At 39.4% G+C, this 14854-nt stretch overlaps 1 protein-coding gene across 11 annotated transcripts in view; it reads left to right on the top strand.

Annotated features, from left to right (window-relative positions):
* Positions 1 to 14854, top strand: part of LOC127946161 (connector enhancer of kinase suppressor of ras 2-like) — a 68785-nt gene that overhangs the window by 48796 nt on the left and 5135 nt on the right. For 6 of the 11 annotated variants that reach the window (XM_052542500.1, XM_052542508.1, XM_052542504.1 and 3 more), the window contains 8 exons: positions 832 to 1040; positions 6108 to 6156; positions 6561 to 6736; positions 7414 to 7487; positions 7564 to 7703; positions 8522 to 8625; positions 10153 to 10672; positions 14592 to 14791. In XM_052542500.1, coding sequence (XP_052398460.1) covers positions 832 to 1040; positions 6108 to 6156; positions 6561 to 6736; positions 7414 to 7487; positions 7564 to 7703; positions 8522 to 8625; positions 10153 to 10672; positions 14592 to 14791 — 1472 coding nt within the window. The remainder of the gene's footprint in view (positions 1 to 831; positions 1041 to 6107; positions 6157 to 6560; positions 6737 to 7413; positions 7488 to 7563; positions 7704 to 8521; positions 8626 to 10152; positions 10673 to 14591; positions 14792 to 14854) is intronic. The other 5 variants (XM_052542502.1, XM_052542503.1, XM_052542507.1 and 2 more) reach the window with 2 other exon arrangements.

The raw sequence follows: 14854 nt of genomic DNA on the forward strand, positions 1-14854 counted from the left end.
AAAGAAGAGGGAATTTCTTCTGGAAGCATGCTGTTGCCATGGAAACTCTGAATGGAGCTCTCCTGAGAGTTTCATGTCCCATTGGCTGCTGCCGGGCAACGGAGGGCATGGATGTGGGAGAAGGGAAACCCAACAATGGCTGTGGTGGTTCCTAAATTAAAGGACGAGCATAAATCGGGACTGCTGGGAGCCCGTTGGTTTGGCTTCGCTAATATGGCTGTGACCAATTGGCTTGTTATGCTCATTAGGCTAGAATAAGCCTATAGAGTTTGATTGGATTCGACTGATTTGGGAAGAGTGCACAGACTAGTGTAGTGCTAATAATAGACCTCTATTGAGGGAATGAATCATTGTGATTGAACAAGGTTTGGAGTATTTTGAGAAGGGTTTGGGATGCTTGATTGATGGAATACTGATTAGAGCTTATTCAATGATTTGAGACAGTACAATAGCATGGAAAATGGCCATACTGTTTGAGAAGGACTGGATGTACAAATGTAATTTTGATTTACTGAACACGCCAAATAAAATGTATAATGCCAGATTAATCATTTAAAATGGTAACGTTGGAAAAATTATCTTTTCCTTTGCATAAGGGGCTGTGTATCCTTTCAGTTTAAGTACTAGTCAAACGGTTGCAGTTTAATGATTAAATAATAGTTGTGCAAAGCATTTAAAGGGATAGTTCTCCTAAAAATGAAAATTCTGTTATCATTTACTCACCCTCATGTTTTTCACCCATATGACTTACTTTCTTGCATGAAACACAAAAGCTTTTTTTAATATATGCATATATTCACCTAAAGATACAGTTCTTTCTCTGTCTCTCAGAAAACTCTCTGTTGCGGTATGTAAGTGATGAGAAGGCTGCCGAACTAGCGGGGCGCAGCATGAAGAGAGACACGGGAAAACGCGGGAAGAAGAAGAGTGAGAAGAGCGGGAGCCCCACCCACTACACCCTTCTCCCCACCCTCCAAATGGAGGTTCTCCGTCAGGAATCCATGAACAAGTCTAACCCCGACTCCACCTCTCTATACCATGTGAGTAGTGTGCTTTCTGTCAAAGTCCTTTGAAGGGAGATGGTTTATTCTGCAGTCATCTTGGTGGCACTATTTGTAGTCCTGCTAGTACCAGGCTTGTTGAATGGGAAACAAAAGCCATCTCCAAACCTGCCTGCCATATTAAAGTGATTGGTTTGCAGTGACCAATAGTGTTAGACTATAAATTTATGTATTTTTTGTCTTGTTTTCCAAAGTATTTCCTTAAATATCCTTAAAGATAAATATTGATAATAAGAAATGTTTTGTGAGCACCAAATCAGTATATTATGATTTCTAAAGAATCATGTGACTCTGAAGAAAGACACTGCTTAAAATTCAGCTTAGAAAAGAGTTATTTTAAATTGTAAAATAATATTTCACAATATTACTGTTTTTTACTATATTTTGATCAGCAGCCTTGGTAAGCATAATATACTTATGTTTTAGATAATGGATAAATAAAAATACATTTGTTATACAATGTAAATATCTTGTGCAGTTTTGTTCTCAAGAACACTGATCTTGTTTTAAGGATGTTACCTGCAAAACTAGACAAAAATACTGATTAAGAAACTTTCTTTGCTATTGAGCTGGTAGTGTGGTAGTATGTGCACCTTTTATCTGACATGTCTCAATCAGGTTCTTTCTCTTTATCTAAGAATATATACTTTTTGAGTGTCACAGTCTGGATCAGGCTAAAATCAGGCTAAAATCGCACAATGTCTGTGTTCAAGTAACAAAGAGTAATTCTTCAAGGTCTGGCTGCTTTCACCGGCTCTTCGCTCGATCAAGGTCTCTGTGATCAGTGCAGGTAGAGTCTTACATAAAGAGTTTTCATTGAAAGCACCTGATCTTGGTGTGCAGAAGCAGAATGTATACTTACACCCACATGCTAGGTGACTGTTTGTGTGTGCGTGTGTGTGTGTGTGAGTGTAATGAGAGTGTTAGTCCTTTAGCCTTTAGTCGGCGTGGAGGTGTGTGGGAGTTCGTGCACAGCCCTGTGTATACTGTGTGTATGTGTGGGTGGGTGGTTTTTCTCAGTGAGACAGCTGCCCTATGTGTGAAATTATTAGGAGTGGAGGTGAGATCTGGCTGACATTTTTAAGAGGGAATGTGGCAGCCGATGTTCTTGGAGCACACACACACACACACACCGAAACAGCCACAACCTCACACACAAACACCAAGGGAAAACTAATAATCTGGGGAAAAGTGACTCGCAGTGGTGTGTCACAGTGTGCATATGGATGCTGAGTAGGCAGATGGTGGTTCTGTGGGGGTAGGCGGGACTAAGTTGTGTTGTCATCTGTCACAGGGCACCGAGTGACGTGATTGGCTGCGCTCCATCCAAAACAGAACTGTGATTGGCCAAAGCTCATCCATGTGCTGTCTTCATGTCAATATGTTGTGCTTGATACTGTATGTCTGGCAGACCATGAGAAATTATTACATGTGTTTAGTTCTCTATCATTTTTTTTTAAATAAGGGTCTAATTATAGGTCCTCATGAAGAAGTGTGAAAGGTGCCACTCTGAGATCCCAGCTGGGGTGTTACAGTGTTGCGTAAGAGTGACTTTCACAGTATATCATACCTGCGGCGTCTGTTTATAGACACCCTCAGCAGGGTGATGTATGTGTGTCCATTTGTCCTCTGACCTGATGTGGGATGAGGGGTGTGCAGGGGTGGGAGAACTCTGCTGACCACTCCATCACCAATAGTTTGGACAGAACCAATGTGCTGGTCTAAGCACACTTTATATGAGATTATATGAAAGGAAATGAGAAGATGCCAGAAGATGCAAAAGGAGAAGAGAATACAAGATGAGACGAGAGCAGACATGATTGATTTTAGATGAGACCAGAAGAGAAGGGACTCAAGAAGGATTGGGGAGAAAGGAGCATTCAAAACCAGAAGAGGTGAGATGAGATAAGAGAAGATGCAAAAGATGAGACAATCAGAAGAGTAGAAGCAAGATGAGAAGTGAAAAAGGGGAATTAAATGAGAAGAGAAGATGCAAGAAAAGAGAAAAGAAAAGACAATATGAGATGAGACCAGAAGAGAAGAGACATGACAAGACAGAACATGGAGAAGGCTACATTCAAAACTAGATGAGAGGTGAAGAGGCAAAATTAAATTAGAAGAGAAGATGTGAGAAAAGATTAGAGGAGACCAGAGGAGACATGACAAGACAGCAGGATGCAAGATGAGAGGGGATTGGATGAGAAGAGAAAATCAGATAAGAAAAGATGTGAGAAGCAAGAAAGTGAAAGTGATGTGACATGCAGCCAAGTATGGTGACCCATACTCAGAATTTGTGCTCTGCAGTTAACCCCTTCAAGGTGCACACACACAGCAGTGAACACACACACACTGTGCAGCAGTGAAAACACCCTCAGCAATGTGATGCGTGTGTGTCCATTTGTTCTCTGACCTGATGTGGGATGAAGGGAGAGAGAAGAGGAGAGGAGAGAAGAAATGAGGAGAAGAATATTAGACTAACATTAAAAGAGAAGGTCAATTAAGATGAGTAAGATGCCATATGAGAAGATGCAATGAGATGATGCAAGAAAAGCAGAATGGAGAGACCACGCTGTGCATCGTTGATTTAATAAGCCTGCTTCTGTTGGAATTTGCAGTGTTACTGCATTAAGCTCTATTGTTTACAGTGTTTTTTAATTGCCTGCTATGCAGTCTGATAAGAGAGCTGCAGTTTGTCTGAATAATGCCAGCACACTGACCTCACACTCAAGGAGAACGCTCACTCATTCTGCCCATCAGACACACACACACAAAGAAGTGTTTTGCCTGACTGTCAAAACACTTTAGACACAACCCAGTGCCTTCAGTCCTATTCATTAAAGCAACCCATTGCCATCATTACATCATTTGAAGACTACAAGAATTCAAAGAGGAGAGAAGAGAAGTTGCTGCTTATCTACAGGTTTGGTTTAAATATAACAAGAGGTTAATGCATGTTTTAAGGCCATCAGATGGAGCATATGTCAGCATATGTCAGTTGTTGAAATCACAGCGGAAGAGGTTTGTACCATATGTCATGAACTGAGAGCCTGCAATGCCATGTGGCATTCAGTTGTACCCTGATGGCAAATTTTAGCATGCCATCTAAGATGACGTGTTAGTGATCATAGTGGAGAGAACAAATTCACTTAGACTGAGAGAATGGATGAACAGAACCATTGCACCATAGCAGAAGGCAACCAGAAGTAACTGCAGGAAGCAAAAATCATGTCCATGCCACTTGCTGAGATGTAACCACTGTGTTTATTCGAGCCACACTGGTCATAGTCATCCCATAATGCTCTCTCTTTGAGGATCATGACCCCTGAGGCATAAGAAATTAAGTTAAGAAGATCTTTGGACTCGGTCTGCTGATGCACATCTCATGTTCATGTCTTGTAGGATTTGTTCTGCGTGTGCTTCATGCATTATCAAGAGCATGCGGTTCCCCAACATTTAGACATATTCATGAAACCCAAACAAAGAGAATTTCTGTGTACGTCATTTGTTAAAATCTTCCTACACAAGAATGGTTTTACAAATGATTGACGGATATTGTTCTGCTCGTGTTTCATGAATGAGGCCCGTTACACGACCCCTATCACTGAGTTGCTCTTCAACCCCTAAACATTTTCAGTGATTACTCGTGACTGTTTCAAGCAAGTTTGGATGTCATTTGAGTGTCAGCAGGGCCATTAACTCAGCAATAATACCCCCTCTGTTTCTTCAGGGACATTGTAAATTATGTTTATTACTGAAATTCAAGGTTGAGTATTGCCTATAGGCGTCCATCCCCTATCTCTCCATCATCCGCTTAGTGTACAGTCTGTATTGTTTCTTGATATATATGCTGTGTCACTATACATTGCTAGATCATTTTGCTTTGTTCATGTTTAAGTGTTAAATCTTCAGGGAAGTTTTTCTTTCTCAGCGTCTAAGTGTTTCTCACAACTCGCTCCAATTCACACACCAATTGCGATTCATACCTTCTGGGAGTAGATTCCCACAGTGCTTTGGGAGAGAATCGTGTTGACATTTAATTGTGATATGAGGCGAAATGCTGGGAAAACCACAATCTTTTGTTAATTTATGTTTTTGAGTTTTATTTTATAAGAAAGTGAAGTAATAAAGAGTGAGTGGGATTGGAATATGACCCGGGACTTGAACTTGAACTGAGACAACTACCATTTTTATTGAATAACCGATAAGGGCACTTGAACAAACAGAAAATCGTCTTCAAGGAGTGGACACAATTTATTCAGATACTCCTGCATAAACAAAGACATTCCGAACCGGTTGAGTGAGTTTCTAAACATGTTCCATTAATCAATTTCAGTCTTTCTTCTTGGGCTGCAGGGCAGCTTCCCTCCTCAGGCAGATATCAATAAATCAGTTAGTGTGATGTTAGTCAGTGTGTTCTCAATACTGTTGCTAATGGATGCATAGCAACACAAGTTTATCTCTAATTCAATGCTCAAGGTTTCAGGAATTTTCTTCATGGAAGAGAATTGCCACAGGGCTTGGATCTTAAATATGTACTTGGTCTGGGTGTGCTGATCTGAGATATACTGCTCAATAAACACAAGGGCCAAGGATGTTAGAAATATTATTTATTTTCTCTCTATGCCTCTTCCTGCCCTCCTTCTCTCTGGCTGTTTGGGCTCTCACGCCTTCATCTGCTCGAATGTCATCTCTGATTTTAATTTGTTTTGCGATGGATTGATGCTCGGAGATCATTATGTTCACACATTTCCTCCATGCTATTCCACTCGGGAGAACCAAATGTGTTGACTGATAATTTGGTTGAGATAAATTTTGTCTCGTTTCATTTCATCCCGCTGTATTTTCCAATACGTTTTTCCATTCATATTTATTCATAAATCTTATATAAATATATTTAACTGTAGCTCTAATATATTTATATAATACTTATGAATAAACACAATTGGAGAGATGTCGGAAAAAATGTGTATACATATGTATGTGTTCTTGTGAGTGTATATGTATGTACGTATGTATTTATGTTATGTCTTCTGCTTTGCTTGACAGACATTCCAGGGATCCTCTCTGCTCTCCAAGACCAAGAAAAAGAGTAAAGGTGATCACTTATCTTTCTTATCCTCATGTTTGGGAACATTGTCTTCATTGTGTACACTACTTGGCCTTTAAAAAAAAAAAATACACCAATACAAAACCTAAAAGACTAAAGAAAGTTAATTTCCATCATACTTATACGCATTCTGACACATTTTGGCACAGTCATGGCAGATGGGTACTGGTCATTATACACTTTCATTATAAAGAAAAGAGCAGCATGAACATTCTGCACATGTCCTTATATGGTCTATAAATGAAAGAAAGTTAAACTGATTTGTAACAACATGATTTGAAGAATGCAAATGAGTAAAAGATACCCTTTAATACATAAATTAACTGATGATGCTATATACAACAGCTTTATCCAATTGGGATTCAAATACTGTTCTCTTATATGGTATTCAGGGGCTCCGCTGTCCTCCATCAGTAAGAGACGAATCTCCTGTAAGGACCTGGGTCGTGGAGACTGTGAGGGCTGGCTGTGGAAGAAGAAGGATGCAAAGAGCTATTTCTCGCAGAAATGGAAGAAGTACTGGTTTGTTTTGAAGGACGCCTGTTTGTACTGGTACATGAATGAAGAGGTGAGTGTGTGTGCGTGTTTGGCCAATGCAGTTGTCTTTGTTGTTTCTCGTATCCACCAGCACAGCAGAAAATGTATCGATCTAGAGATGAGGCTTTAATTGGTGCCCGCTTTACTCTCTTGTGTGGAACAAGATTAATGCTCATCTACCCCAACAAAACAGTCTTCTACACACGCTGTTGCTGTAATGAAGATAAGGAACTTCTCCCAACAAACACTCCCCTTCTCTCCCGTACTTGTTCCCTTGCTCCTTTGGTTTTGATTAATTACACTTTTTATCGCGGCCAGGGTATGGGATACGACTGCCGTTCAGGGGGTTTCAGAGGAAGTATGGGGAGGGGAGTGTTCCTCTCGGCCTGGTTTTGGTCCACTGAGAATCCTGCAACATAGTCCGACTCTGCTATAATTGATGATCTTCTACTGTGTGGGTTTCGTAAACACAGACAGGGCTTACAGAGGGCCGCACCAATTTATGCTTTTCATTTATTTATGCAGAGCTCCTGTCAGTGATGCTGCTGCAATTTAATGCTGGAGAAAAATGGAATGGAATGAACCAAGAAAAAGAGAGAAGCATAGGGAGATGTAACTCTTAATGAGGATGTAATGACATTACAGATGAGTGTAAGTGGGGTGAAACATCCACACAGTCCTCTCTCTCTTTTTCTCTCTACCTTGTAGGATGAGAAAGCCGAAGGTTTCGTCAGCCTCCCTGAGTTTAAGATCGACAGAGCCAGTGAATGTCGCAAAAAATAGTGAGTAACTTGAACTTTTGAGGAACGTGATGATGATGCTTGAGGGATTCTTATTGTGTCTTCGCTCCCTACGCAGTGCATTTAAAGCATGCCATCCCAAAATCAAGAGCTTCTACTTCGCAGCAGACGGCGTGGACGATATGAACAGATGGTTGAGTCGTCTCAACATGGCGGCTGCCGGCTACGCAGAAAGAGAGCGAATTCGTCAAGAACAGGGTGAGATTTCTTATAGTTAGGAAGGTTATGGGTTCGATTCCCAGGAAATATGTGTGCACTGAATGTAGATTAAGTCGCTTTCAATAAAAGCATCTTACAAGTGTATCAATGTATGTGAGAAGGGCTGAGCAAAACTGTGGGAGGGGTCAACCAAAGTATAGAGAGGGCCTAATAAGAGCTGACTTTCCCAAAAAAACATTGCAAGCCTATTGAGACCATAGAAAACATCGCCGTCTATTTAAAATTAAAATTAAAATTAAAATTAAAATTAAAATTAAAATTAAAATTAAAATTAAAATTAAAATTAAAATTAAAATTAAAATTATGCATTTAGCAGACACTTTTATCCAAAGCAACTTACAGTGCATTCAGGCTATCAATTTATACGTATCATGTGCTCCCGGGGAATCGAACCTTGCTTGCTTGCTAGTGCAGTGCTCTACCCGTTGAGCTACAGGAACACTATTCTATTTTGAAGTCACAGTGAAACAAAAAGATCGACACACATGAGAGTAACAGATAGAACTTGGTTCTATGCATTGGATGTTGTTTGGATTTTGAGATGAGGGTGTTGCACTCAAAAATGTGGAGGAGGAGGGTTTGAACGAAGGTTATTATTGATATTCTGTTACAAAATGATACAAACTCGAAACATATACATAGATACATTGTTTAAAGTAGGATCTATAAAATGCATTTACAAAGTAGATTTATGCTCCACATGATCTCCAAGGCTTTAATTTAATTATTGTTTACTTTATGGAAATGTTTTGCAACAAGCTAATGACTCCCTGCATGCTCCTCTCTCTCTCTTCCAGCAGACTACTGGAGTGAAAGTGAACACGAAGACAATGACACGCCCTCGACACCCAAGCAAGACAGCCCACCGCCCCCTTATGACACATACCCACGGCCCCCCTCGGTGAGTCAGCATCTACACAGACACACACGGCTCTCTCTCATAGTGTAATCCCACACAATAGCACGGCTTCATAACGCTTGACATTTGACATTGGTAAAAGAGCTGTTTTATAGTGCCGTCCCCCAGTCCTGGCCTTACCACGTCACCGAATGGCTGTGTGTGTGTGTGAATGAGTCAGACCTCCTCATCTCTAAGCCCACTGTAGAGATGTGATAAGATTGAGTCTCATCTCTCTTTCTCTCTACGTGTCTCTCAGTTTTGTGAGTCACTGTTATGTTTACCCTGTGCTCTTGATAGACATCATCGGATATTTATTTCCTTTTTGGCAAGTCTTGTGAAACCTGTCATATTAACAACTGAGATATATCTTTTTTTTATTTGTTTTGTGAAGAAAACAAAGCCTATTTTAAAGATTATTATGACAATTCTCATTACCATAAAGCAAAAAAATATATATTTGTAAGCCATTATATGTGTATGCATTCCTGAATGTGTGTGGTTTAATTTGTTTGTGTGTGTGTACTGGTCACTGTGTTTTGTGTATTTTCAGTGCAGTACTGCAGGGCAGGTCAGCCAGAGGCCACACAACATCAATGCCTTTAATAAAGAGAAAACAAAGACACAAATTAAATACTTTCCTTTCCTTCATTCCTTCAGGTTTACTTTTTTTTCCTTCTACAAGGCCCCTTTCATTTCACCTTCACACATACTGTACACACATTATTACCAAAGAGAAATTAATTAATTAATCTGTCTCTCTGTCAATCATTCTGTTGATCTATCATTCTATCAGTTGTTCTGTCGTTCTGTCTTTCTATCTATCGTTCTATCTATTGTTCTATCATTCTTTCTATTGTTCTGTCTATCGATCTATCATTCTGTCAATCGTTCTATCATTCTGTCTGTTGTGCTATCTATCATTCTATCCCAACTATCATATAATTATTTATTTTAGTTAAATATCTTATATAATTCAACATGTTTTTTTGGAACATTGCCAGTTGGTTGAAAGCAGGAAGAGCAGTTAGCCCATATTCCGTGTCTATTTTCACACTACCACAGCTTGACAGGTTCTCCCTCCACTCATCTGTCCCCTATCTCTCCATTTTTCTATATTCGGCGGTTTTCACCGAAACCAGAGCTCTCTCTGTTCATTATTCATCTGCCTGTCTTAGATGAGAGCGGGTATTCAGGGGCCTGGTCTACTCTCTGAGTTTCTTCATTAGCACACTTTATTCTTGCCTTTAGCATGAAGGTGATACGTGCAGAAGAGCAAAAGCATTATTTCCATTCATGATTTTTAAGCCTAGTGAATTTTAAAGGGCATGAATGATTTATACCTTTGAAAATGTAGTTGCATGATGATCATCAAATTCAGTCGTACTTTTCTTTTGTTCATGTTTTTATCTTTGGTGCCCCATGGAAGAGACAAAAGTTGCCTGGCTTAGTTGCTGAGTAAAAGCTTCCTACAGTCTAGCTAGCATATACTCGGGTTTAACCTAATGTTCACCTTTTTCTCTCACTCAGAACCAGGTGAGTTGTGCCAGTCCTTACCTAGAACCCAAGCACGGCCGCCTCTCATCCACAGAAACTTCCCAGTCTCGCTCCTCTCACGAGGAGTACCGCTCTGAACCGCATGGGGGTAGCAGCAGCGGAGGAGGTTCCCCAGCTCGGAAGTCCACCAGCCAACGGCGCTCATGGCAGGACCTGATTGAAACCCCTCTGACCAGCTCAGGCCTCCACTACCTGCAGACGCTGCCCCTAGAGGACGCTGTGTTCTGTGAGCCAGGTCCAGGTCTTTCTCCAGAATATCGCCGCCAATCCACTCTGCCTGCCCAACGCACAATGATGCAGGAACATTACGGGCCCTTCCCATTGCTCGAAGGGGAGAGGCTCCGAGACCCTTGTAATGCAGCCGGGAAACCCCGCAGCTTCACCTTGCCTCGGGATAGTGGCCTGCATGCCCTCCTCACACCCTCCGCCAGCATGGCAGAACAACGGGACCCCGGCCGTAGGGAGCTCAGCCGTTCACACTGCATCAATAACGGTGGGTCAACAGTGATTAAGAGTTATGATATATATAATATACTGTATATGTTATCTCCAAAATATAAGATATCTACCAACTTTCGAGGGTCGTGAGAAAAATTTGTAAATATATCTATGTATATATGTCTAGCTCTATCTCTATTCTATCTAAGTGTGTATATATATATATATATATATATAGAGAGAGAGAGAGAGAGAGAGAGAGAGAGAGAGAGAGAGAGAGAGAGAGAGAGAGAGAGAGAGAGAGAGAGAGAGCTAGACATATATACATAAATTGATTTATTATTATTATTCTTGTTAATAATTTTTTTTTAAAAGACAAATGCTATTTATTTAAAATATACATTTTTCTCTCTTTTTTTTAAATCTGATGATAAATAATTAACAAATTCTTGTTAATTAATGAGTTAATTACATCAGGACTGTGAAATTAAGACTTCAAAAGTTAAATTTCCCCTGACCCTTAAATTCTTTTTTAGTTTAATTAATTTTTATAATTGACTGACAGTCCAAGTGTACACACAAATTGGTAATGATGGCAAATGGGGGGATGTGACTTGATCTGGCTTTTGCAAAGGTACTGAATCTACCCTTTATTATTATTTTGCAACATAAGTAGCTGTGCATTGCAGAAAATAAATGGTTCTGAGGACAAGATCGGCTCAAATCAGTTCTCTAAAACCTCTTTACCGCATTCTATTAGATTTTAATAACCCCTTTCATTATGAGAACAGTATAGGTACAGCAGAGTTATTTTAATGCACCTGTGAATTTATTTGAGTGCTTTGATGCTAAATTGTTAAGAGCAGTGTTCTCCCAGACAGTAGTGTGCAGGGATTTGAGGGTCTTTTTCTGTCTGTATCTCTTCCTGTGTTTTCTTAGCTTCTGTATCTGCCTCTTTTTCCCTGCTTGAGTGTGTGTTGGTGCTGTGTGAAGCATAAACAGTGTCTTAGTTGCAGTTTCTTTTTCTTTTTTTAGCTGTGCTGTAAGGTCCCCCACTGAGATCTGTCCACTCGTTTCTTACATACACACATACAGGCATCTTCGACCAGAAATAGCTGCATGCACTTTCCTTTGAAACCCTGCAGTATTGCTGTGGTTCTGTCACAAGCTACTGACCCAATTCACTCTGATTGAACTTAGTTGATTTTGATTTACAAGGACAGTGGATATTTATTCTGTTAGTTTTCAGCTTTAGTACCTGGACACGTTTCATGAGCAAAAATTGAAAATTGTATAAGAATTTATAAATAAGAAACAAGGATATATATATATATATATATATATATATATATATATATATATATTTATTTATAAAAAAAAAATAAAAATTTGAATTTACTACATTTTAATTGTCCCCCTGAGGAATAATACTTTTAGCTACTTAAGTGTAGCTTTGTATTAATATTCTTTTTTTATTATTATTTATAAAAAAATTTACTTAAAAAAAACCTTTTTTTTTTTTTTTTTTTTTTACAAAAATTAGTTTCAGACTATACCAAGGTTTCCAATACTAATTAATCACGGAACTGCCGGGGGGTTATGTGTTGTGTTTTGATGAAAAGCTAGTAATAGATTCAATCAATAAGAAATTAATCAAAATAAATAATAAAAAAATCTAAATAAAACAATTACTACATAAGATGAACATTTTTATTTGTTTATCTGCATGTAATTTGACCATTAAACATCATAAAAGAACTGTGAACATGCAAGTGTCAAGTTCATATTTCAATAATTTAACTTCTCAAGTGGTACATCAAGTAAATATTTTAGCTCAAAGGGGTTCTGCTGACAAAAAGGTTTGGGAATACCTGTTTGTGAATCAGCTTTTGAAGAACCCTCTTATAGTGCATAATCCCACTGTTGATTATAAAACAGTCTGATTGGACCTATCAAAGCCAGGAAACAGAGAGTTTGATTGCATGTCACTTTAATTCTGTATTATTAGTTACTGTGTTGCTTGACAACCATTAACTCCCTGTAGATATGCTAACAAACTACATTACTTGGAGGAATGTTTGTTAATTTGAATTATTATCAATAAATATAACTTTTTGAACACAGCCACCTCTTTCTTTTTTAAGTAACTGTAATACTCTGCCTCATGGATTATTGCTTTAACCTTGTAGTTAGCGGTAAACTCTGAATAGGCTATTAATTCTCTCCTGTTTTCTGTTTGGTCTGGTGTCCGGATAGACCGGATAGTTTCCTCCACAAACCTCACAGGAAGCCGCCCATTTGCTGCTGGATTACCACTCTGTTAATCCGTCACATGGTTAACCAAGCGGTCGATAAAATGCATTTTCTTTTCAAATTATTGCAGGCGTGTAATAAAAGCAGTGCTTGCCAGCTTGTACACTAAATATACAAAAAGTAATATGCTAAGTAAGTTTGAGACCTGTCTTACTGAATCAAATAGACAATGATTTGTGACATCAGACAGATATATCATCAGATATATGAGGCTTTATCCATGGATAATGACAGAATTCATTATTTTCTAGGCTTAGTGCACTTATTTATTTTATTTTTTAACTATTGAACTGATTTTCATCTACAGCCGCTCTGGTTTAACCTCCTTATTCAGTATTCAATTAAACTTGATTTTGTTGCTGAATGTGACTGTCATTACACACTGCATCTGCATGCAGCACGTGGTGGGAGGCGCAGTGTGGGACTGCTGCCCTCTTGTGGTTGTTTAAAATAGTCTATAAATACACACCCTGTATACTGTATGTTAATGAGACCCGGCACTAGATATTGTTCACGGTGCACATTTTTTACCTACACAAACACTGCAACAAAAAGACAATAGTGACTCAACCTATTTCCTGACTAACACACGAGCTCCTGCATGTACAATATGTATCCAGACAGTAAGAGCAGAGCAACAAGCAACATGTCACCTGATCGACAGTGTCTGTCAGAGTGACTGACTGCCATTCCTGAGCAGCCTTAAGGGAGTTTTTCTCTGCTTTTGTTGGTGGCTGTGTTAAATGAATTGAACATGTCATTTTAAACACTCATAAAATCTGTCTTCTAGTTTTACTGTCCTTCTTTATGTTTCTACAATCACCAAATTGCACATACTCAACCCCTTTCTCAAGACCATCTTACATTACCTAATAATTATGTTTGTCAGCTAATGATTATGTTGAACAACTAATAACCAGCTTAAATCAGATGATCAGCTTATACCATGTTAGACCAGCGAATGACCATGCTTCTTAGATCATTTTAGACAATCTAATGACCATTTTAGACTGTCAGACTAGTGAATGGTCAGCTTAGATCATGTTAGACCAGCTAATGGTTATGTTGACCGGAACATTTCCAGCTTGAACCGGCTAATGACCATCTTAGACCAGCAAGGTAGCAAGCTAATGACCAGCTTAAATCAGGAAATTACCCATTTAGTCCATGTTAGAACAGCTGATTTAACCTTTTTTTATTTTTTTTTTTTAAGCAGGATAGTGTTAAACACATTGAGAAGGAAAGATGTATGACAGACGGAGATTCAGAGATAAAGAGATGTTGTGTTGGCACGGAGAAACCAGCACCCGTTTCTTCAAATAATAACAGAGAAAAATGAGACAGTGAGAGAAAATGTTCCCATATTTACATAAATGTTCCCATATTTACATAAATCTGAGCCTGATTAAGCATTTATCTATGCCAGCCTGGTGAAAAACACTTCTCATCCAGGTCTTATGTGATTTCTCTCTTTATTCCTTCACAATTCCAGACTTATAAACAAAATAAATGAGCCGAGCATCATCAGTCTATACACCTTATTGGACATTAAAATGAACAGTTAAAATGTTGCCTTTTTCTGTTCCAACCCCACTCAAAAATGTTCCTTGCTGGTGGAGCCACCCCTCGTTAACTCTGGCTTTCTGTGGCGCCCCCCACAGGCGGGGAGCAGGAGTGCCACGGGCAGGCGGATTCGCTTGGTGATTTGTACCGGGCGCTGGAGCGTGCCAGTCTGTCGCCTATTGGTGAGCACCGCCTTTCCACCCGTCTGGAATACAAACACCTTTTCATCCGGCGTTGCAACGATCCACAGCTAAATGACAAACTGCATCATCTCCGCATCCTGCAGAGCACGCTAAAGGTATCTGACCTCTGCTGCCGCATGGGTCCCACTGCACCGTGTGTGTTTCATCTGTCCCGTCTG

Source organism: Carassius gibelio, chromosome A24 (assembly GCF_023724105.1).
Source record: "Carassius gibelio isolate Cgi1373 ecotype wild population from Czech Republic chromosome A24, carGib1.2-hapl.c, whole genome shotgun sequence".
Lineage (NCBI taxonomy): Eukaryota > Metazoa > Chordata > Actinopteri > Cypriniformes > Cyprinidae > Carassius > Carassius gibelio.